Below are 21,483 nucleotides of genomic sequence, written 5' to 3' on the forward strand. Positions count from 1 at the left end.
ATAGAAATTATTATTAAAAATGAAGATATTGTAAAAATAAAATAAATAATTCATTGATCTTCTTCGCACATATCATATTCATAGCTATTTTGCCATTAATACGTTAAACTTTTCTTGACAACAAGACATTAAACTTGCACTCATTTATTTTTTAACCTAAAATTTACATTAAATTTTTAGTGTAGTTTTGTATTAAGTTGGGATAACGATGGTTATTATTTTAGTGAAAGTAAATTTTTTGTATACCGTTTAGGATCTCCACAACTCTAGGCACGGCTCTGGTTGCTGCTATTTACGATCAGTATTAGTCATGAATCTGTTCTAGCTTATTTTCTGATGAAGAAAACACAGTTCGTAGTTCTTTAGAAAGATGATAATCTGAACTTTCACATCAAATAGATTGTGTAGTTAAGTAAACCAGCCGAAATTAAATACCAAACCGGATCGATTGTATTGCATATACCGGAAACGTTCTTGTGTACGAGAAATACGAATATAACCTCTCATCTTGCTAATATTTACGACCGTACCCCTGTAATTGCTTCACTCGAAAAAACTCAAAAACCCTAATCAACATCGTCGTTGCCTGACAAATTCCTAATTCTTTTTTTTCCGAGAGCGTCGACGCCGATAGTCGCCGACAGAGTTTCTGGTTCTCACGACAGACTCATAAGATGAAGGAGACGAGAAATCTACACGAGGGTAAGTCAAGTTTCGCCGCGTTTTCTTTCTTTTCCTCTCTGATTCCGATTCTGTCATTACAATTCTGCCTAATTTCGCCAGTGGATTTTCTGTTCAATTTCTTAATTAATTAGTGAGATTCCATTGCTAAACCTGCGAATTGAGGCACACCAGCTATTGTTTATACGCTCTGTTGTGTATACTTGATTCGATTTGGAACATACCTTCAATTGCTAAAGTTTCAATCTTTTTTTATGGATTGAAGTTCGCATTTTCGCTTAATTGAAGCTCCTTTTTTGTTTGTTAATCCTTGTTTCAGCTGAAGTGGTTGATAGAAAGAGAGTTGGAAAAATGCAGAAGAAGAAGAAAGAGAAAGTGAGCAATGTTGACTCAAGCGAGGCTCAGGCTACGCTCCAAGGTCAGAGTTTTGGTTTGGTGGATTGATTCAGTATGTGTTATAAGATGTTTTCTGTTATTGAGTTTAGTATCTTTTGATTTTGTTTCCTTCCAGCTATTTTAAGTGAGAAAACCAAAGGAAAGAAGGTCGAATTGAAGAAGAAGAAGATACAGAAGAGTAAAAGGAAGTCAGAGGAAACAAATAGCTCTCCAGTTGATGGTAAGCTGCAGAAGAAGAGGAAAGCTAAAGCAGGCAACGTTGAAATAGTTGACCATTCTCAAATTACGCCGGAAGGTGAACATTTTTTTTTTTTGGGCAGATTCGAGAATTCATGCTATTAGATTCTGGTGTTGAGTAGTATCCTTGGGTTCTTGTTATAGCTAATTCAAATGAGAAAATCAAAGGAAAGAAGCGGAAGTTGAACAAGACGAAGAATAAAAAGAAGGCCGAGGATAAATCTAGTGGCCATGTTGATGATGACGATGATCATCTGAGACAAGAAGGTGTGTGAGTTCATTACCAGATTAGTTATATGTTGCGTTCATTTTTCATTTGTGTTGGTCTGCACTAGGAACTTTAGCTAGTTTCATGTTGTCATATGAATATATGATATGTTCTTTTAGCAGTATGTGAACTTTACTATCATTCGAAATCTGTCATATGGTGTTAATCCGAGGTTGTCGTGACTCTTCTCAATGTTTGTCAGTTGATAAAGACAAAAGTTTCAGTGAAGCTGTGAATGCTGGCATTGCTGATAATGGAACTGAAATAAGAAACCGTAAGTTCAAAGCTTTCCTCCTGTGAATTACGTGATAGATTTTGTAGTTTTGGTGCGGTCACTGTTTGTTTGGCCACCATGTATAACAGAGCAACGCGTTTTCTCTAGGCAAGTCCAAGAAATCAAACAAGAAAAAGAAGTTGAATTCGACCTCTACAAAACAGAATGAAAAGTCTTCAGAAAAGATGAACGAAATTGGAGAGCAGGAGGAGGATGTTTATCAAATTTCTTCAGGCGATGAGGATTGCTCCAGAGGAATGAAAAGTATGTATGCACAATACATAAATAATTGTCGTTAGTTCCATTATTAGCTGCCTATGACTAGATAGCCATTATTCGTTCCATTGAATCTGTTTCTGCCATAAGTTTGATAAGTTCTCTGTGAAATTGCAGAGTGGGTTAGTGATTACTATGAGAGTAGACCCAGTTTAGACGAGCTGCAAAAGAGAATCGATGACTTCATGACTACTCACGAAGAACGCCTTGAACAGGTTCTTTATCTTTCCTACATTTTAAAGCATTAATGTTTATTGTTTAGGGGTTACAGCGTTTTTTACCAGTCCGTTTGTCATATGTATTGAACAGGAGAAACAAGACCGAGAAGCTAAAGCTGCAGAAGGTGGATGGACTGTGGTCGTGCATCACAAAGGAAGGAAAAAGTCAACAGAGTTCGAATCTGGAACAGCCGTTGGATCTGTTTCTCAAGCTGCTTTGGAGAATAAGATTGCTAAGAAGAAACAGAGTGAGACCGTCGCTCATGGTTTCTACCGTTTCCAAAGGCGAGAAGCACAACGCAATGGTAAGCTTTGTCTTTTTTTTTTATATATATATTCAAAGCTTCAAACTTTATAACCTGTGATGCCACAAGTAGTCCTGAGCATGTTCTTTTGCCGGTTTGGTTTGTGTTTTCTTGTTGAGTTTTAGGAAACGGGTCCGGACCAAAACAGAGTTTTATTTTTTGGGTATAATATTCTGATTCTGATGATTGTTTCTTGGTTTGTGTTATCTTGTTGGTTGATAGAACTCTTGGAGCTTCAGAGTAAGTTCGAGCAAGACAAGAAGAGGATACAACAACTTAGAGCTGCTCGTAAGTTTAAGCCTTACTAAGAAAGAACAGATCCCACATGGAAACACCATGAGCTTTATTATGGGTTTAGACTCTCATGAAAGCTGATGAGCAGGATCATGAATGTGTTTTATGATCAGTTTTTGTAACTGACAATTTTAGGCCAATTAAACAGAAATGTGTTTTTCCCTTATGTTTAGATTAGATCATCCTTTTGAAATCTCATACTAATAAAAGTTGAAGCTATATGCTTCTCAAGACGTCTACATAGGATTTTAAATGGATTTTAAAATGCAATTCTATTGGTCCACATCAATTTTAGAAAGTTTACAATTTCTAATATTATTGTTAAATAAAGAAATTAAGAAAGTTTACAAATTCTAATATTATTGCTGAATAAAGAAATTTTGTATAAATTTTTATTGGTTCACCTCAACATTGAAAATTAGAACGTTTCCAAATTCTATTATTGTTTAAAAAAAATATTGAAAATAAAGAAATTATATGTATAATTTTATATTAAAAGAAATTTTGTATAAATTTTTATTGGTTCACCTCAATATTGAAAATTAGAACGTTTCCAAATAATTTTATTGTTTAAAAAAAATTATTAAAGATAAAGAAATTATATGTATAATTTTATATTAATAATAAAAACTAAAATAAAAATATTAAATTAAGAAATTTTAAATTTAAATTAGATGTATACACACATATTTAGAGACTCTTACATTAGCATCCAAACTTTTTGTCACATATAACAATTTTGAAAAAAAAATTTCTGTGTGTGCAACCATATAAAACAAAAATAGAGTTAAATTTAATATTGAAAAAAAGACCGTAAAATCTCTAAAGCTTGGCCACCAAATTTGAGAAGAATGATAAATTTCAAGCAATCCGAAAAACATGTCAAGTAAACCACAAAGATAACAATTAGCTGACCAAGCAGCATCTGAATACATTCGGTAAACCTCAAAACAAGGAGGCTTCTAAATCCTATTACTAAGAAAAGTTAAAGCTATATGCCTCTAAGAATATCCACATAGAGTTTAAAAGTTCAATTCTATTGGTCCACATCAATATTTATAATTAATTTTTTTTTAAATTCTATTGTTAACAAAAAATTATATTTATAGAAAAATAAAAGTTGAAGCTATATGCATCTAATGACATCCACATAAGATTTAAAAGGTTAATTTTATTAGTTTACATCAATAACTAAAATTAAAAAAAATTCTAAATTATAAAATTACATTGTTAATACAAAACAATATAAGAAAAAATTGTTTACATTTAAAGGTATATTATTTTCAATATTAAAGTAGGAAAATAGGAAAATCTTGAATTGAAATTAGATGTATGCACATATATTTAGGGGCTCTTACATTAGCAATCAAATTTTTGTCACATACTATAATAAAATTTAAGTTTTTTTTCCTTTGTGTGCAACCATTTTAATTAAAAAAAAAACAAAAATATAGAGTTAGGTTGCACTAAAGAATGAGTTATTACAACGTAAAATAACAAATTTGATTAAACTATCTGTTTAAATATTTGCTAAATTACAAAGAATATGATGAATGGATATATAAACAAAACCACTACAAGCTGCTTTAATATTCCAAAAGAGACCATCAAATCTCTAAAGTTAATCATCGAATTTGAGAAGAATGATAAATTTCAAGCAATCTGAGAAACATGTAAAGTGATTGATATTCGACACTTTTAAAAAATGAAGCACTGAAAATAGAGTAAAAGGTTCCGTCATTAAGGCGAAGGAGACTGAGGTATCCGAAAAAAAATTTTGGAATAACATTGCATCTAACGAGATTTTAACAACCCAACCTGAACTACAAAAGTAACAATTAGCTGACCAAGCAATGTCCGAATACATTAGGTAAGTTTCAAAACAAGTGGAAAGACTAATATCACTTACCGCAACGGGCCTCGTGTGGGATATTCCAGCTTTGATTTCTAAATCTATTACTAATAAAAGTTAAAGTTATATGTCTCTAAAAATGTCCACATAGGATTTAAAATTTTAATTTTATTGGTCCACATCAATATTTAAAATTTAAAAAATTCCACATTTTAAAATTATATTGTTAACAAAAAATATATTTATAGAAAAAAATTTAAAATAATATTGTTAACAAATTTTTCTATTATTAATAACAGTTAAAGTTATATTATTCTCAAAACATCCACATCAACATTTAAAAATTCAATTTTATTCGTATATATCAAAATTTTAAATGAAAAAAAAAGTTTCTTAATTCTAATATTATTGTTAAGAATATAATTAAAAACTAAAGAAATTTCTATTAACAAAAAACAACCTGATATTAAAATCTTCAATATCACTGTTTAAGTTACAAATTTAATTTTTTGTCTATAATAAAAATATATCCTACTTATAAAAGATTAAGTTATTTGATTTTAAAAAATTTCACGTAAAATTTTAAATAACTAATAACTATGATTTATATTCATCTAAATTTTTGTTACATATGCAAAACATATTTCACATAACCTCATGTAATATATTATGCAAAAATAATAAAAAAATACATTTTGTATATTCGATTTGGAATTGCAATAGATTAATAGAAAGTTTTAGTTTTTAGTTTTTCACTTTGTTATTAATTTTTCTATATTTGTATGTATTAAATTGTACCGATTTTCCTACTTAATTATAATTAGAAAAAGTGAGAATGAATATAATGAAACTGAATATAATACAAAAATCATTAAAATATATAAATAAGATTGAAAAAACATATATAACAAGAATAAAAATGAACATGATAAAAAAATTTCATTTTTATTAGAAGAGATGATGTATAATCATTAAAAAATTATTTAAAATTTAACACAACCAATTGACAAAATTATATTTAATTCACATATTTTGTGTGATTTTATTCATATCATATTCAACTATTATTTTGGTTTCAAAAATAAAGTTGTTATTAATCTCAAAGTAAATGTTATATTTATTAGTTTCTTTTCATATTAATAAATCAAAATAAAATTTTTGTATTGGTGAAACAAGAGCAGAAAAAACAAATTAAATTTTTTTAAATAACACATATAATTAAAATAAAAATAAAAATGATAAAAAACCATTTTTTCTTCTTAATTTAAAGAAGTAAGTGTATAATATTATGTCAATACTATATTTACAAAGTAGCATTTGATTAATTTGTAAAAAATTTAGTTAGTTTGAATATATTAATTTATAAGTGTTTGATAAAATAACACATTTTTAAAATATGACATGTATAGATTCAAAACAAAATCGTTAAAATATCACAATTTACATTAAAATTATTATATTAACATCATAATATTTTTAATATATTATCAAAATACTAATATAAAAAATTTATATCATAATAAATATAATTAATTATATATAATTTTTTACCAACAAAATACCCACGCGTAGCGTGGATGCAAAATCTAGTTGAATTAAAAAGAAATATCAAGTGTTAAAATAATCTTAAAAGAAAACTAAATTAGATGGAATTTATGAAATTAAATCCCACAAAAAAGGAAATTATGAAATCTTCCGGATCTCTACCACCACCAAAATAAAAGGAAACTCGGTTTCTTTCCTTTATTTAATCGACAAAGGAAGCTCGCAATATATATATACAATGTTTAAGACTCTATCCATGGGTTTCAAAATTGTCCATGATGATGAAGAAGAAGTGTACAGAGGCAAATAACCAAACTTATTCCGACCTTCCTTTTGATCTCACTTTACTAATTTTGGAGCGCCTGTGTTTGAAAGACAACATTCGTGCTTCCATTGTTTGCAAAACATGGCAAGAAGCTTGTGTTTCCGTTCGTGTTAAGGAGTACCCAACACCATTGCTTATGCGTTCCCCTTGTAGAGAAGAATACGAGCTATACGATCCATCACTCAATAAAACACATATTTGTAAGTCATCCCCTGTGTTACGCAGTTCACACATTCATTGTTCTACAGACGGTTGGTTACTTGTGCGCCATAGCAATCTCAGAGATACCTTCTTTTTAAATCCGTTTACGCATGAACGCATTGGACTGCCTTGGCCTGATATGGGGAGTAGTCTTGCACTAGCTTCCTCATGTGCTCCTACGTCGAACAGTTGTGTAATATTCTCTGTCTCCGATTTCACCGAGGGATCCATCACCATCAAAACATACTGTCTTGCTACTGAAGTGTGCACTTCTTTCAAGTTCCCGCATCGTTTGCCTTGGATATATGGAGGTTTCGAACATGTTGTTTTCTCCAATGGAGTCTTCTATTTACTAGCCAGAAGAGGTTGGTTAGGGATGCTTGATCTCTCTACGAATTCTTGGGATCTTCTTCGTCGGCCGCCTCCTAAAATTCCTGGAAAATACTATCGGTTTATGACTGAGTATCATGGCGATATCTTCCTTATATATACGGACATGAATGAACTCCAACAACCGAGATGTCTTAAACTAAATCTTACAAAGCGGAAGTGGGAGGATGAGAAAATGTGGGGAGGTTTAACGTTTTACTTAAGCTTCGTGTCTACTTTGACAATGAAGAGGGACTTAGTGCATACCCACAAAGTGCATCAATGTACCGGGTATAATATCTGGATAAAACCACCCATAAATGTCTCATACTTGTTCACATCTTAGTGAATTTCATTATTCGTATTTACTTTGTTTCTGCTTTTCTTGGATATTTGTACAATGTGTTTTGGTTTAAACCTCTTTGTTTATTGTTTTATTATTTATTGACAACCTATTTACTTAGGTTCTTAATGACCACTTGTTGATACTATTTTCACCGTTTTGGTTTCATTCTAAAAATGCCAATAAGGCCAACTTGGATAATGAGTAACTAAATTTATTGAATGTGTTTACTCAAATAAAGAGACCTTAAAGCTACATACTCAGTTGCCAAACCTGATATTCATATAATATATATGTTATAATCATGATATTGTTAGACTAACACTCAAAATCTTAGGAACTTCATAGTTCATAGCTATTTATAGATCTGATGGCCTCCCATTTGTTTAAATAACTCACCTAGCTACCTTTTTGGCTTTCATTTTGAAATCAAATGATCAGTCACTCAAATTGAATGAGCAATTGACACTTTGATAATGAGTACTTAAACCTATTGATTTGTTGACTCAACTCCAGAGAAAAAACAAAAAGACCTTCAAACATGAATCATGAATGCAACTCCATTAATTACCAATCTTTTTGATCCAATGTCATTAACCAAACCTACTTGTATCTTTTACAGGTTCGAAACGATTGGTATAATCAAACCTAAAACCTCTGCTTTTCACATTCCTCTGTTTCTTGTGATGCTCATCTTTGTGACACACACAGAGACAAAAAAGGAACCATGTTTTGCTTGAGGGGTAGGGTAATTTTAATTGCTCTGCATTAACATGATTGGAAATTGATTTGATCGGATTTGGGATATTTTGTAGGGTTATATATTGTCGGTTGAAAATAACTAAAGATGGAAATGATAACCAAAAAATAAATATACTGTATATATTAAATAGTAATTTAGTTAAGGGTTTGAATATTTTTTTTAAGCTCAAACATCTTATTTAATAGTACAACAAGAGTTACACTAGGATGATGAGGCGAGTTCAGAGAGTGACAGGGGTAGAAAACACGACCTTGGAACGATCCAAGAAAGGATCAACGGTCATGGCAGCATTAGACATTTAGACCACTCGATGTCTGTCTCTTCCAGTTTAGGACGCTAATTAACAGCCGCGTTAGCTCGAGGGAATCCCATGGAAGGGATGTAGTGCCACTAGAGAGCGATAACTCTTGGAGACAACAGAAAAGGCCGCCTGGTCCAATCTTGACACTCGAGCCAGGCAGTTTAGAATAATGCCATCTGGCAACCGACAATAATGTAGACAAAAATGGAGGAGGCCATGAGACATCTTCCTCTTTTTAGCCGCTTAATTCCCAAATCAGAGGTTTGTATATTTATCTTTTGGTGGTTGCTGACTTTGAATACTTTATTTTACGAATTTTATCCAAACCCTTCTCTCTTAAATCCCGAAAAAAAGGAAATTGAGAAATCCTTTTCTTACACAGGAAGTTCACTATATATATATATATATGTAAAACCCTAACTGTCTTTCTCCAAAACCCTAATCACAGACCTAACCATGCAGTAACTACATATTATCTAAATATTAAACAAAGGAGAAAAAGATTGTAATCTATAGCCATGGTTTATACAAGCTCAACGATAATGAACAAGAAGAAGAAGTGTATGGAGGCAAAGACAAACAACCCAACTTGGTCTGACCACCTTCCCTTTGATCTCATGTTTGTGATAATGCAGCGTCTGTGTTTGAAAGACAACATTTGTGCTTCCGCAGTTTGCAAAACATGGCAAGATGCTTGTGTTTCCGTTCGAGTTAAAGATCCAACACCATGGATTATGCCCTCCTCTTCATCACGCGAAGAAGAATCCAAGCTTTACGATCCATCACTCAACAAAACACATATTTGTAAGTCCCCAGAGTTAGGCGGTTGGCACGTTATTCTCAAGACAGTTGGTTAATCATGTCCAATTTCACTTGGACCGAAAACATTTTTTCAATCCGTTTACTAATGAACACATTGGACTACCTTGGGCGCATGATATGTGCCGTTCTCATGCAATAGCTTTCTCATGTGCTCCTACATCGAATAGCTGTGTAATATTCTCTAGCTGCGTACTCTTGGGAGGGATCTGTCACTATCAAAAAATATTTTCTTGATACTAAAGTGTGCACTAGTTTGGTGTTCTCACATCAGTTGTTTTTACAAGATGGAGATTTCGAACATGTTGTTTTCTCCAATGGGGTCTTCTATTGTCTCACCAACACAGGTTGCTTAGGAATGTTCATTCTCTCTACGAATTCTTGGGATGTTCTTTCTCGGCGGCCTCCTAAATCTCTTAGAACCAGAAGAAGCTTTCTGACTGAGTGAGTACCAAGGAGACATCTTTCTTATATACATCAACACGTACGACTACCTCGAAAGAACCGAAATATCTTAAACTAGATCTCAGAAATCAAAAGTGGACTAATGTTAAAAGGTTCAGGTTGGGTGGATTAACGTTTTACTTAAACTCAAAATCTACATTGGCTACGTATAGGGACTCGGGCCACTCGGTGTATACCCAAAGAATCTACAACAGCTATGATGTCTGGATAAACCCACCCATAAACGTCTCAGATCTGTTCAAATAGTTGTTACCTCTTCTTCGTTTTTAGTTTTCTTAGATTTTTGGTATAATACAACTTGTCTTCGATTTTAGTATACCTCTCTCTATTAAGGTTCTTGATGATCTCAAGATTTAAGAAGCTATTTGTACGTAAGCTATTCTCGAATTGAAATGTAACAAGAAACTCATATATGATCCACTTCAGTTGTTGCTAATAATAAGCTCTTTTAGAAAAATATGGTTGGAATCGGGAACGAACAATGAGAAGAAACCACATTTAGTCAATAAAGAAACTTGAACCAATCACCCTTTGAGCAATGAATGTACGAGAAACAACAACTCATTAGCAGCGCAATATGAGATATGGCCGAGATCCATTTCAAATTCTTGGCCGAAGCACGTTCAGCCCAATACATCCTCAATGCATCGAGTCGTTTCCAAGGTCACACCACTTCCAGATACAAAGCTAACAACTACTTTCCTTATTTGGACAAATTTTCATTCCATTGGTCAACGATTCTTTACCTTTACGATTTTTTTTCTTGTTATAGACCTTAGAACCATTGTATTTTGAGCCTATATAAGCCCAGCTCGTTCTCATGTAAAATAACACATTTCATCTTTGATTTCATCACCAACCCAAGTAAAACTCCATCAAAACCATTTTTTTCCGCAATTTTAAACCTGAGTAAATCCCGTCGTAAATGTAGATTTTCTTCTCCTTATCATTTAGATGATCTTCGTTCGGTAAAAAAATCCGAACGTGATAAGAAGAAGAAAATTTATATCTACGATGAGTATTACGCATGAACGCATTGGACTGCCTTGGCCTGATATGGGGAGTAGTCTTGCACTAGCTTCCTCATGTGCTCCTACATCGAATAGTTGTGTAATATTCTCTGTCTCCGATTTCACAACTTTGAGCTGCTCGTAAGTTTAAGCCTTACTAAGAAAGAACAGATCCCACATGGAAACACCATGATCTTTATTATGGGTTTAGACTCTCATGAAAGCTCATGAGCAGGATCATGAATGTGTTTTATGATCAGTTTTTGTAACTGACAACTTTAGGCCAATTAAACAGAAATATGTTTTTCCCTTGATGTTTAGATTAGATCATCCCTTTGAAATTGAATTAAAAAGAAATATTAAGTGTTAAAATAATCTTTAAAAAAAAAAACTAAAGAGAAATTGAATGAAAAAGTCCTAAGAAACTTAAGGTTCTTTGGAATAGCCCCCATTTGGGAAGGGGACCCAAATAGCCTTCATTAAAGTTATTAAATTAGATTCGCGATAATTCCGGTGAAGAAAATTGCCCCAAAAAAGAAAGATTTCATTTCACCCGATCTGGATTCCGGTGAAGAGAATCACAGATTCTGGTGATCAGTGAAGGAATCGATTTCAGCGAAGGAATCGATTCCAGCGAAGGAATCGATTTCAGCGAAGGAATCGATTTCAGCTTACCGTCGATTGAGAGATCCCTTATCCGCATTTCATCGTCGATTCACATCGTCGATTCGCATCTATCATCAAATCCAATTAAGCTCAACGGCGAGTATATCAGGTACGTAGATTCACATCTAGCATTCACATCTACAGCAACGACTCACATCTTTCATCGATTCATTTATCATTATAGCTGTTCGACAACTGCCGTTTTTTTGGATTAAAGGATATCTTTTAGTTTAGCGTTGCAAAATGGTTAGAATTTGTGTTGGGAGAAAATGCTTAGAATGATTGTTCGGAAGAGAGCTCATTTTTATATTTAGGAAGACATTCCTAATTCGATAAATGAACTGAATCCTGCTTTTTTTTCTTTCTTTGATAGGCTCTATTTTGAAACAAAAATGGTTGAAGTTTTCTGTGTTTGCGGTGAGTGGAAGAAAAATGAGAAGGATGAATGGGATTTTGAAGTGGATGCAAATGAAGGATCAACAATTTTTGAGTTTGATGAGCATCATTCATTCAAGGATTTTGTTGAGATGGTTCATGATAATTTAGGAATCGATTCAAGAACTGTTATTATACTTAGCTATGAAGCTCCTATGAAGATGAGGTTGGTAATCCAGAATTGTCCACCTGTTTTTCTAAAAAACGATCGCCAACTGAGGAGTTTCATCAATATAATCAAAACATCATCTGAAGTTATTCCATTACATGTAACAGTGACTGAAGATTCTTATGCACATGGAATTCAACAGGTAAATCATCTGAATTGATTCAGAAATATGTTATTCGTATTCCTAAATAGTTCTTTAAAGCTTTCTTTTGTGTAGCTAACTCATGGAGCAGATGGAGACGACAATTCAACATCTGCGGCAAAGAGATTATCGGTTGCTGATACATTACCGCTTGTGCCAAATCTTCCCATTTCTCATAGTGACATTTCAAATTCAACCCAACTTACACAAATGTCTGCAACTACACCTACTGTTTCTCATCTGGATGTTTCATTCAATCAAAGAAATCAACAGGTAATGCTATCAATTTCTTTTTTGTTAGTGTTTGCACGGTCCAAGAGTAATCATGGTTTTATTTAGATATGGTTTCCTAAATGTGTTATACGTATTCCTAAATAGTTCTTAAAAGCTTTCTTTTGTGTAGCTAACTCATGGAGCAAATGGAGACGACAATTCATCATCTGCGGCAAACAGATTTTCTGGTGCTGATACATTACCGCTTGTGCCAAATCTCCCCATTTCTCATAGTGGCATTTCAAATTCAACACAACTTACACAAATGTCTGCAACTACACCTACTGTTTCATTCAATCAAGGAAATCAACAGGTAATGCTATCAATTTCTCTTTGTTAGTGTTTGCACGGTCCAAGAGTATTCCTGGTTTTATTTAGATATGGTTTCCTAAATGTGTTATACGTATTCCTAAATAGTTCTTAAAATCTTTCTTTTGTGTAGCTAACTCATGGAGTAAATGGAGACGACAATTCAACATGTTCTACAATTGATGCTCTGCGTTCTACTCCTGACCTTTCTCCTATAGGCATGGCACATCCATCAGTTGATCTTTGTGTCAACAAACACTTCAAGAACAAAGACGAGTTGATGCTGCAAATGAGGAAATGGACATTGGATTGGAAGTTTGAATTCAGATCAGCATAGTCAAACAAGTCGAGGGTGGTTGTAAAATGCGTTGACCCCAATTGCACATGGAGGATGCGTGCAACAAAGCTTCCTTCTTCTGATTTCTTTGTGGTGAGGACTTATGTAAGCGATCACAACTATGATTCAACACATAGGAACGCCAACCATAGGCAAGCAACTGCCAAGGTGCTTGGGACTCTGATGTGTAGCAATTATGGAGAGAAGAAGTGTGGTCTTAACCCGAAACAAATCATGGAGCAAGTCAGACTTGATCATGGTGTACACATTGGATACAAACTAGCATGGAGGGTTAAAGAGTCAGACTCGATCATGGTGTACACATTGGATACAAACAAGCATGGAGGGTTAAAGAGTTTGCTCATGATTTGATCAGAGGTACTCCCGAGGATAGCTATCAAAACCTCTCGAAGTGGATGTTTAAGGTTCATGAGAAAAACCCTGGATCCAAGGTTTATCTTGAGATGGATCCAAATGGAAATAAATTCAAATACAGCTTTGTTGCTTTTGGTCAATCGATAAGAGGATTTGAGCTGATGAGAAGAGTTATTGTTGTGGATGGTACTTTTCTTAAGGGGAAATTTAAGGGAACATTGCTTGGAGCTAGTGCACAGGATGGAGATTATTCTTTGTATCCGCTTGCGTTTGGGATAGTTGACTCTGAAAACGAACATGCGTGGACCTGGTTTTTCAGAGGACTTAAGACCGTGATCCCTGATGCGTCTGATTTGGTCTTTGTTTCAGATATATCTCAGTCCATTGCAAAGGCACTTTCAGTGGTTTATCCGCTTGCACATCATGGTATTTGTAGAATTCACATTTTGAGGAATATAACACCAAAGTATGGGAGAACTGGTTTGTTACCTCTTGTAGAAGCTGCAGCTGACGCTTACACTCGTCATGAGTTCATTAGCATCTTCAATGACATAAGAAACAGAAGCCCTAAATTAGCTTCATATTTGGAAGAATCCGATTTTGCAAAGTGGGCTCGCTGTTATGCACCTTCGAACAGGTAAGTACAATGTTTTTAAGCAGATATGACTGATTTTAGGAATGTTATCCTAAATTGTTGCTCTGTCTTTTTCTATAACTTGTGGTCTTGCTTGTATGCATCTTCTAACAGGTACAATATCATGACAACCAACATCGTGGAGTCTCTGAATTCGATGTTAAACTTGGCTCGTGAGAGACCATTAGGTTAACTCTCACAACATGGTTTCATGAACGTCGGGAAAAAGCTCTTAAACACAAAAAGCTTGTCACACCACGCGTAGCGAAGATCATGTTAGAGAGATACAATGCTGCAATGAAACTTGATGTTTTCCAAGTAGATCGGTATGAGTTTGAAGTAAAGGACGAGACTCGGAAGTACATTGTTCATCTGCAAAATAAGCAGTGCACTTGTCTCGTTTTTGACATCGACAGAATCCCCTGTGTCCACGCTATTGCTGCAGCTAAACGTACAAACAAGGACGCGAACAAGTATGTGGATCAGGCTTACTTGACGGAAACCTGGGCTAAAGCATATGCTGAGAGCATACACCCATGTGGAGATTTGACAAATTGCGATTTCCCAGATACTGAAGTAGTAAGTTCATGCGCACCACCAACTTGTAAGCAAACCAGTGGGGGACCTCCGACAAAGAGAAAGAGATCAGTGGGAGAATTTGGTGTACCCGGTTCAAAATCCCAAGGACACAAATGTAGCCGTTGCAATGTAGGAGGACACAACAGGAGTACATGCAGGTCACCTTTATGAAGGTTTTCAATTTTACAGGAAGATATTACAACTTTTTTAGCAAGACGATTGCTCTTTTATTGGTTTAGGAATATATCATACTTTTTAGGAACGAGTTCCTAAATATATATTTTCAAACACTTTGTAAAGGGTTTAGGCCTTTTGGTTCTGATTTGTTTGAACTTTCTAGTTGTGATGAGATTCTTATAACAAGATTATACTATATTATTTGATTTCAGTAAATTTGAGAATGTTTTACAAAACTTAAGGTTTGAGAGTTAAACAAGAAAGATTAAGAACCTGAGAGAAATTACAGATTCAAAATTTATTACTGATTAATTAGACTTTTACAATGTTTTGCAAAACATAAGGTTTGAGAGTTGAATAACAAAGCTTAAGGTTCAAACTTTATTTCTGATTTATTAGACTTTTACAATGTTTTTGCAAAACATAAGGCTTGAGACTTGAATAACAAAGCTTAAGAGGGCTTACTGATTCCTAAATTTTTGGTATAGTTTAGGAAGTTTTTCAAATATGTTAGGAATACCGTTTGGGCCTCTTTGGTAGTGGAAGTCTTATTTGTGAAACCTTTTATTTTTGGTTCCAGAAGTGTATCTTATCTGTTTGATAAGGTTTTAGGAATACATTTTGAAATGTTTCTTTTTGATTGGATAAATTTTAATGGCAAAAAGTGAAGGAAAATGGCCTTTCTCTATCTGATTGATTGATGTAGTCAGCTTTATCAGAAAATTAAGATTTTGCAAAGATATTGACGTTATTGATTTTACGAAGCTTTTCAAACAATTAATGAAATAATATCCTGATTTTAGGGGGGGGGGGGGTTTCCTAAGTGATGGACAGATTCATATAGAAACAAGAATAGGCTTCCTAAGTGTTGGACACATTCGTATACAAACAAAACAAACTCGTATCATTTACGAACAAGTTTTATTACAACATTTTCAATACTAGATTTTATACAAAATAGATCTATGTAATTAACTTGAGAAAACTACTCAAGAAAAACAAGACACTAAAATCTCTTTCCATAATATCTTCTTTGGTGCCGACTTCTTTGGTTAAAATGTTTCCAAAATACTAGATAAGACTTTGTAAATTCTGAATTTCTGTAATGATTTTCATTGATGATCGATTTTGATTACAACAAGACAATACTGGATTATATACAACTTTTTTCATAAAACCAACTTGACAAAACGACACAACACAAGCAAATGACTATCGAATCCCTTGATTACTCTTCTTCTTCTCACTTGATTACTTTTTTCTTCGTTGCAGACTTGAATGCTTCAATATCTTCACCCTTGAATCCTTTGATTAATTCCTTCCCAAGACTTCCTCTTCATTTACTTCGCCTCTTCCCTGTGCAAATCTGTTCTTTCCAACATAAGCCAATTCATAAAAGCATACAAATATTAACTAATTCAACAACCAAATATAAACCATTAATACAACCACATATAAACATATAAAAAACATTGTTCACATAGTAGCACATAGATAGAGTTTCATAAAAAAAAAACATAGTGTTCAGAGTTCAATAAAAGACGACTTTAAATAAACTTAAATAAACAAAAGCAGTTATTTTTTCAGGACCCCCAGTGTGCTCAACCGTCCATGCACGAGCAACCAAATCGAACGCCGCTTTGTCTTCCCAATAGAGTTTGGCAATCTGTTGTTCATAGTGGTCATCATCGCCAATCTCTGGTGCAGTCAACTTGGCGTGAATTTCCGTGAGCATCTAATTTCAAAGAATTTTAAAAAGCCAAAGTTAGTAACAGACCATTACGATTAATAAACCAATATTTCGAAAACGTAGGTGAAAACGATTACTCGGTTGATGGTGTAGATCAGCGAGAAGTTCTCGTTTTTCAACATCTGTAGAAATACGTTGCCATGTTCACACACGTTTGGGTGGAAGATTTTGGTGTTGAATGAGACCTGCAAAAACATCAGTGTTATTAAGAATCATTTCAGAGTTTTACAATATAAAACTATAGTTTTTTTAGAACCATTTCTACAATCCAAAAGCCTAATCATACCTTCAGCGGCTTAAAGGGGTAGTCAAGAGGGATGTGCATGGTCAGTTCGAAAACGCCGTTCTCGTAAAGGGAATCCTTCGGCCCTATTAGCATCGCTTTTCCAATGGAACACATTTTCATCTACCGGTCCTAATAAAATCGTCAAAAAAACATGTTAGTAGAAAGAAATTGTTTTTTAAGAATTTCGAAAAACACAATTATAGAAAGAAAATATAAGCACTGAAAAGATCGCTGTTAGCAATCTCGAGCTCCTTCATCTGCCTCTTGATTATGTTCAAAGTAGACATTTTTAGGGAAGTTTAGAGATTTCGAAGAATACAAAGATGAAAGTTTTTTTTTTCTCTGTGTGGAAGTTGATTCTTACGAAGGAGGATGGGTCTCCTTTTATAGAGCAGGAGGAGTCTGTTTTCAGATAAGAGGAATGGTTTGGTCAGAGAAGATTAGAACAGTTGAGTTTTTTCGACGGATTGGTCAAAAGGTAATTAATAAATTAGGAAGACTTTAATTTTGTTTGGGAACAATTTCCTAGATATATACATTCATATACATAATTAGGGCCCAAATATCTTCTCTTTTTGGGCCTCTTTCATAGTGGAAGCTTTTTTTGCGTAACCTTTTATTTGGTGCCTGAAGTATGTCTTCTCTGTTTACAAGAAAGGTAAGTAATTTATTAGGAAGACTTTAATTTATTTTGGGAACAATTTCCTAAATATATACATTCATTAAACATATATATATACATATGATAATGAGGGCCCAAATCTCTTTTGTCTCTGTTTGGGCCTCTTTGGTAGTGAAAGCCTTTTTGTGAAACCTTTTATTTTTGGTTCCAGAAGTGTATTTTATCTGTTTGATAAGGTTTTAGGAATACATTCCGAAATGTTTCTTTTTGATTGGATAAATTTTAATGGCAAAAAGTGAAGAAAAATGGTCTTTCTCTATCTGATTGATTGATGTAGTCAGCTTTATCAGAAAATTAAGATTTTGCAAAGATACTGACGTTTTTTATTTTACGAAGCTTTTCAAACAATTAAAGAAATAATATCCTGATTTTAGGGAGGGTTTCCTAAGTGATGAACAGATTCATATAGAAACAAGACAGTCTTTTTCATAACGAACACGTTTTATTACAAGAAGATAATAGTGATTGTAGGATAGACTTCCTAAGTGTTGGACACATTCGTATACAAACAAAACAAACTCATATCATTTACGAACAAGTTTTATAACCACATTTTCAATACTGGTTTTTATACAAAATAGATCTATGTAACTAACTTGAGAAAACTACTAAAAAAAAACAAGACACTAAAATCTCTTTCCATGATATCTTCTCTGGTGCCGACTTCAAATGATCCAATCTCTTCTTTTCTTCGATCCTTAGATTAATCCCTTCAATTCCTCTTCATCTACTTTGCCTCTTCCATGTTCCACTCCTTGTCACCAGATCTGAACTTCGAATCTGTTCTTTCCAAAAAGCCAATTGATAAAAGTAACCAAACATAAAGTAATGCAGAGCAACAAAAACTAATTCAACTACCAAAACCAATTTCAGATCAACCAAAACCAATTCCAGAGTAACCAAAATATAGACTTAATAAAATAAATAAAAACAAGGACAAACATTGTTCACATAATAATAAAAGTAGACAGCATACGAGTTCAACATAGCACAGAAATAGTTTTACATAAACATTAAAACTTAATTAGAATTCGGATAACAACAGAACATAAGATAAAGATAGAGGGAATTTGTTTTCAAGCCCCAGCGTGCTCCAAAGTACATTCCCGAGCAGTTTCATCGAACCCCGCCTTGTCTTCCTTGTACAGCTTTGCTTTGTCTTCATCATAGTAGTCCCCCTCACCTATTTCTGGGTTTGTCAGCATCTCATGAAGTTTAATGAGAATCTGATTTTGAAGAATTTTTTTTTTAAAAAATTAGCATCTGATAATAACGATTCATATACCCATAAACCAATAACTAGAATATATTAAGTTATTACTCCATTGATGGTTTAAATGGGCGAGAAGTAGTCGTTAGTCAGCATCCTAAGGAAGATATGTCCACGATCTCCTACGTTGGGGTGAAATATTTTGGTTCTGAAGAAGACCTGCAGAAATCGGGTTGTTATGAATCTTTTCTGAGTTTTAGGAAGAGAAAATAATTATTTAGCAACCGATTACTAAAATATGAGAACCATTTAAAGCGTCATACCTTGGGTGGCTTGAATGGGTATTCTGGAGGAAAGTGCATGCCGATTTTGAAGACTCCGTTCTCGTAAGGCGATCCTGCTGGTCCGAAAAGCACAGCCTCCCAATGAAACATATTTCCATCAACGGGGCCTAATCAAATGTGTAAAACAAAAAAAATTAGTACTTTATTCAAAACTCGGAAACAACATAATTAAGCGTAATACAGAAACGAAATACATGTACTGTAGAGCAGGCTCTTAACCCTCTCAATTCCTTTCTTCTGCATCGTGATGGCTCTCAAAGCAGTCATTTTCAGTAAGTAAAAGATTAAAGCTTTTTTTTCTGTATGGGAAGATGCTTTTTTTTTACTGAGGATAAGAGTGCTTTTATAGAGAAGGAGAGGGAGTCGGTTTTCAGAGAGGAGGTCAAAAGGTGTCTCGTAAATCGGAAATTACAACAGATGCCTTTTTCCAAAAAGGTAATTAATTCATTTTTGACTGCACCGTTTCTCTGTGTAGCCGTGTCTTAGTCTTGTCGTTCCAGAAAAATGATCATTTTTTATTGTTTTGGTTAGTTTCTCGAGCATTTTAGTAAATCTTTATTCATTTTTATGAAGGGTTTTCCTAATTTTTGAAAATTTTTTGATCGGTTTTCTTGATCATTTTGGTAAGCATAAATTCATTTTTAGGAATGGTCTACTAACGTTTTTAGTTCAATTATAAAGGATTAGTAAGTTTTCCAAAAAACTTTACTAAGCCCATTTTATAAAGTGTATGATTTACTAAATTTTTAGGAATGATTTTACTAAATTTTGCAAATGAATTATAAACTTTAGGTTTTAAAGATTATTGAGTAAATAGACAATAATAGATCTAAGAATACCTGAGCAACGTCATACTTATATGATGTGCTTTCCACTCCTTCGGCAACCTGGAGTAAGCCATATCTCAAAACAATCGAACCAGAGACACAAAAGCAAAAACAATTCATGTTAGAAAGCCCTTCCTAAACAAGGTCTGAACACTCCTAAAACATAAGTTAGATCCAAAAACACAAGACAGTTGCAGAAGATTAAGTTCTAGCCAATCCTAAAACCATGCCAATTGCAGAGGAATAAGGCTAATCCCGAAGGTGTTCCATAAGAAATCCTAAAAGGCTGAATCCTAAATCGAAAATCTTAACACAATTCCGGAAGATATTTCTAAATCTGAACAAACACATCCTGAAAGGCTTCCTCAAAGCTCTGTAGGACGGAACTCCTCAAATAGCTCGCATGCAAGCTTTGTTCTGATGCCATGTGCATTGCCATCCTCAATCTTCGACATGTCTCGAATGCCCATAGAATGGCATTCGAGAATCTTCAAGATAAATAGAGCTGAGTTCGCTGGAAGGTTGGTCTTTGGGATGTTTTTACCGGACAATTCCTCAACTATGTAAGGAATCATGTCCTCATCCTTCACTGTTCTCTTTGTAGCAGCACACATTAGAACCAGAATCATCTCTGCACCAAAAATATACCATTTTGTATAAAAAATAAAAGAAACAAATGAAAACAATGTTTATATAAAGTAGAGGGAGTTCTTATACCTGGAAATTCATGCATGTGGTTCATTAAAAGGTCGACCTTGTCAAAAGGCAGTCCAGACCTTACAACTGTGATATGCTTCTTCCTGAAGTCTATCACCATCCCAATCCAGCTTGCGCTCTTGAAAGTGAGGCCATAAACTACATCCACATCCTCCCCCCATATCTTCCTGGATCTATTTTCCCGGTAGGAACCAACAACACATCATCCGAGAACCATTGATGACCTCTTCTAGGGTTTTAAACCTGGAGTAGCATGAGGAGAGCTGTCCAAAGTACTGAGGTTTGACGAATGTAGCTAATGGGAGATAATTGTTGTGGAAGTATGCTACATGGGTGTCCCTTCTCCTTGCTAACATAAAGATCGTGGCAGAAATGTGCTGCAAAAGAAAACATGTTTAGGAACCTATTCTCAAAACAGTTGCAACTATACATTAAATTTCATAAACAAGTTTCTAAAGAGGTTAGAATGCTTTCTTAAAGGCAGAAATACCTCATAAGTCAGACACTTCTCCGGTTCTTCTAACTTATTGAACCAGGCAGCCTTAATAGGAATGTCATTAATATGAAATCTTCAATAGTCAAAATACAAAAATAGTTAGCAACAAACAATACGAATAGTTACCAACCAA

At 33.9% G+C, this 21,483-nt stretch overlaps 4 protein-coding genes across 4 annotated transcripts; 2 read left to right on the plus strand and 2 right to left on the minus strand.

Moving 5' to 3' along the window:
• The first annotated feature begins 567 nt into the window (after positions 1-567).
• LOC18022715 (stress response protein NST1) lies at positions 568-3,177 on the plus strand. The gene is made up of 9 exons (XM_006405647.2): positions 568-702; positions 1,001-1,099; positions 1,193-1,372; positions 1,459-1,581; positions 1,785-1,856; positions 1,965-2,120; positions 2,250-2,347; positions 2,442-2,655; positions 2,878-3,177. Exons 1-9 carry the CDS (start codon positions 675-677, stop codon positions 2,961-2,963), a joined length of 1,056 nt encoding a protein of 351 aa, XP_006405710.2. The 5' UTR covers positions 568-674; the 3' UTR covers positions 2,964-3,177.
• A 10,150-nt stretch (positions 3,178-13,327) lies between these two features.
• Positions 13,328-15,032, plus strand: LOC112088394. The gene is made up of 4 exons (XM_024158663.1): positions 13,328-13,590; positions 13,650-14,285; positions 14,397-14,470; positions 14,512-15,032. The coding sequence occupies exons 1-4, from the start codon at positions 13,328-13,330 to the stop codon at positions 15,030-15,032; spliced, it is 1,494 nt and encodes a 497-aa protein (XP_024014431.1).
• Positions 15,033-16,378: 1,346 nt separating this feature from the next.
• LOC18022717 (ubiquitin-conjugating enzyme E2 28) lies at positions 16,379-17,188 on the minus strand. The gene is made up of 4 exons (XM_006405649.2): positions 17,075-17,188; positions 16,866-16,973; positions 16,629-16,773; positions 16,379-16,404 (listed from the first exon to the last, which is right to left on the minus strand). Exons 1-4 carry the CDS (start codon positions 17,186-17,188, stop codon positions 16,379-16,381), a joined length of 393 nt encoding a protein of 130 aa, XP_006405712.2.
• Positions 17,189-18,832: 1,644 nt separating this feature from the next.
• Positions 18,833-19,577, minus strand: LOC112088395 (ubiquitin-conjugating enzyme E2 5B-like). The gene is made up of 3 exons (XM_024158664.1): positions 19,505-19,577; positions 19,290-19,417; positions 18,833-18,982 (listed from the first exon to the last, which is right to left on the minus strand). Exons 1-3 carry the CDS (start codon positions 19,575-19,577, stop codon positions 18,833-18,835), a joined length of 351 nt encoding a protein of 116 aa, XP_024014432.1.
• Positions 19,578-21,483: the final 1,906 nt, after the last annotated feature.

This window comes from Eutrema salsugineum, unplaced genomic scaffold, assembly GCF_000478725.1.
Source record: "Eutrema salsugineum unplaced genomic scaffold, Eutsalg1_0 scaffold_14, whole genome shotgun sequence".
In the NCBI taxonomy this organism is placed as follows: domain Eukaryota; kingdom Viridiplantae; phylum Streptophyta; class Magnoliopsida; order Brassicales; family Brassicaceae; genus Eutrema; species Eutrema salsugineum.

What these genes read in the sequence shown, in the direction of transcription:
- LOC18022717 (XM_006405649.2), bottom strand. Translation starts at nt 17,188, where the DNA reads ATGTGTTCCATTGGAAAAGCGATGCTAATAGGGCCGAAGGATTCCCTT. An exon ending in ACCCCTTTAAGCCGCTGAAG is followed by an intron (nt 16,974 to 17,074) that starts GTATGATTAGGC and finishes ATGTTTTTGCAG; the next exon opens with GTCTCATTCAACACCAAAAT. An exon ending in TGATCTACACCATCAACCGA is followed by an intron (nt 16,774 to 16,865) that starts GTAATCGTTTTC and finishes CTTTGAAATTAG; the next exon opens with ATGCTCACGGAAATTCACGC.
- LOC18022715 (XM_006405647.2), top strand. Translation starts at nt 675, where the DNA reads ATGAAGGAGACGAGAAATCTACACGAGG. An exon ending in TTCTCAAATTACGCCGGAAG is followed by an intron (nt 1,373 to 1,458) that starts GTGAACATTTTT and finishes TTCTTGTTATAG; the next exon opens with CTAATTCAAATGAGAAAATC. An exon ending in TGGAACTGAAATAAGAAACC is followed by an intron (nt 1,857 to 1,964) that starts GTAAGTTCAAAG and finishes CGTTTTCTCTAG; the next exon opens with GCAAGTCCAAGAAATCAAAC.
- LOC112088395 (XM_024158664.1), bottom strand. Translation starts at nt 19,577, where the DNA reads ATGACTGCTTTGAGAGCCATCACGATGCAGAAGAAAGGAATTGAGAGG. An exon ending in GAGCCTGCTCTACAGTACAT is followed by an intron (nt 19,418 to 19,504) that starts GTATTTCGTTTC and finishes ACATTTGATTAG; the next exon opens with GCCCCGTTGATGGAAATATG. An exon ending in ACCCATTCAAGCCACCCAAG is followed by an intron (nt 18,983 to 19,289) that starts GTATGACGCTTT and finishes CTTCAAAATCAG; the next exon opens with ATTCTCATTAAACTTCATGA.
- LOC112088394 (XM_024158663.1), top strand. Translation starts at nt 13,328, where the DNA reads ATGCGTGCAACAAAGCTTCCTTCTTCTGATTTCTTTGTGGTGAGGACT. An exon ending in GAGTCAGACTCGATCATGGT is followed by an intron (nt 13,591 to 13,649) that starts GTACACATTGGA and finishes TGATTTGATCAG; the next exon opens with AGGTACTCCCGAGGATAGCT. An exon ending in TGTTATGCACCTTCGAACAG is followed by an intron (nt 14,286 to 14,396) that starts GTAAGTACAATG and finishes ATCTTCTAACAG; the next exon opens with GTACAATATCATGACAACCA.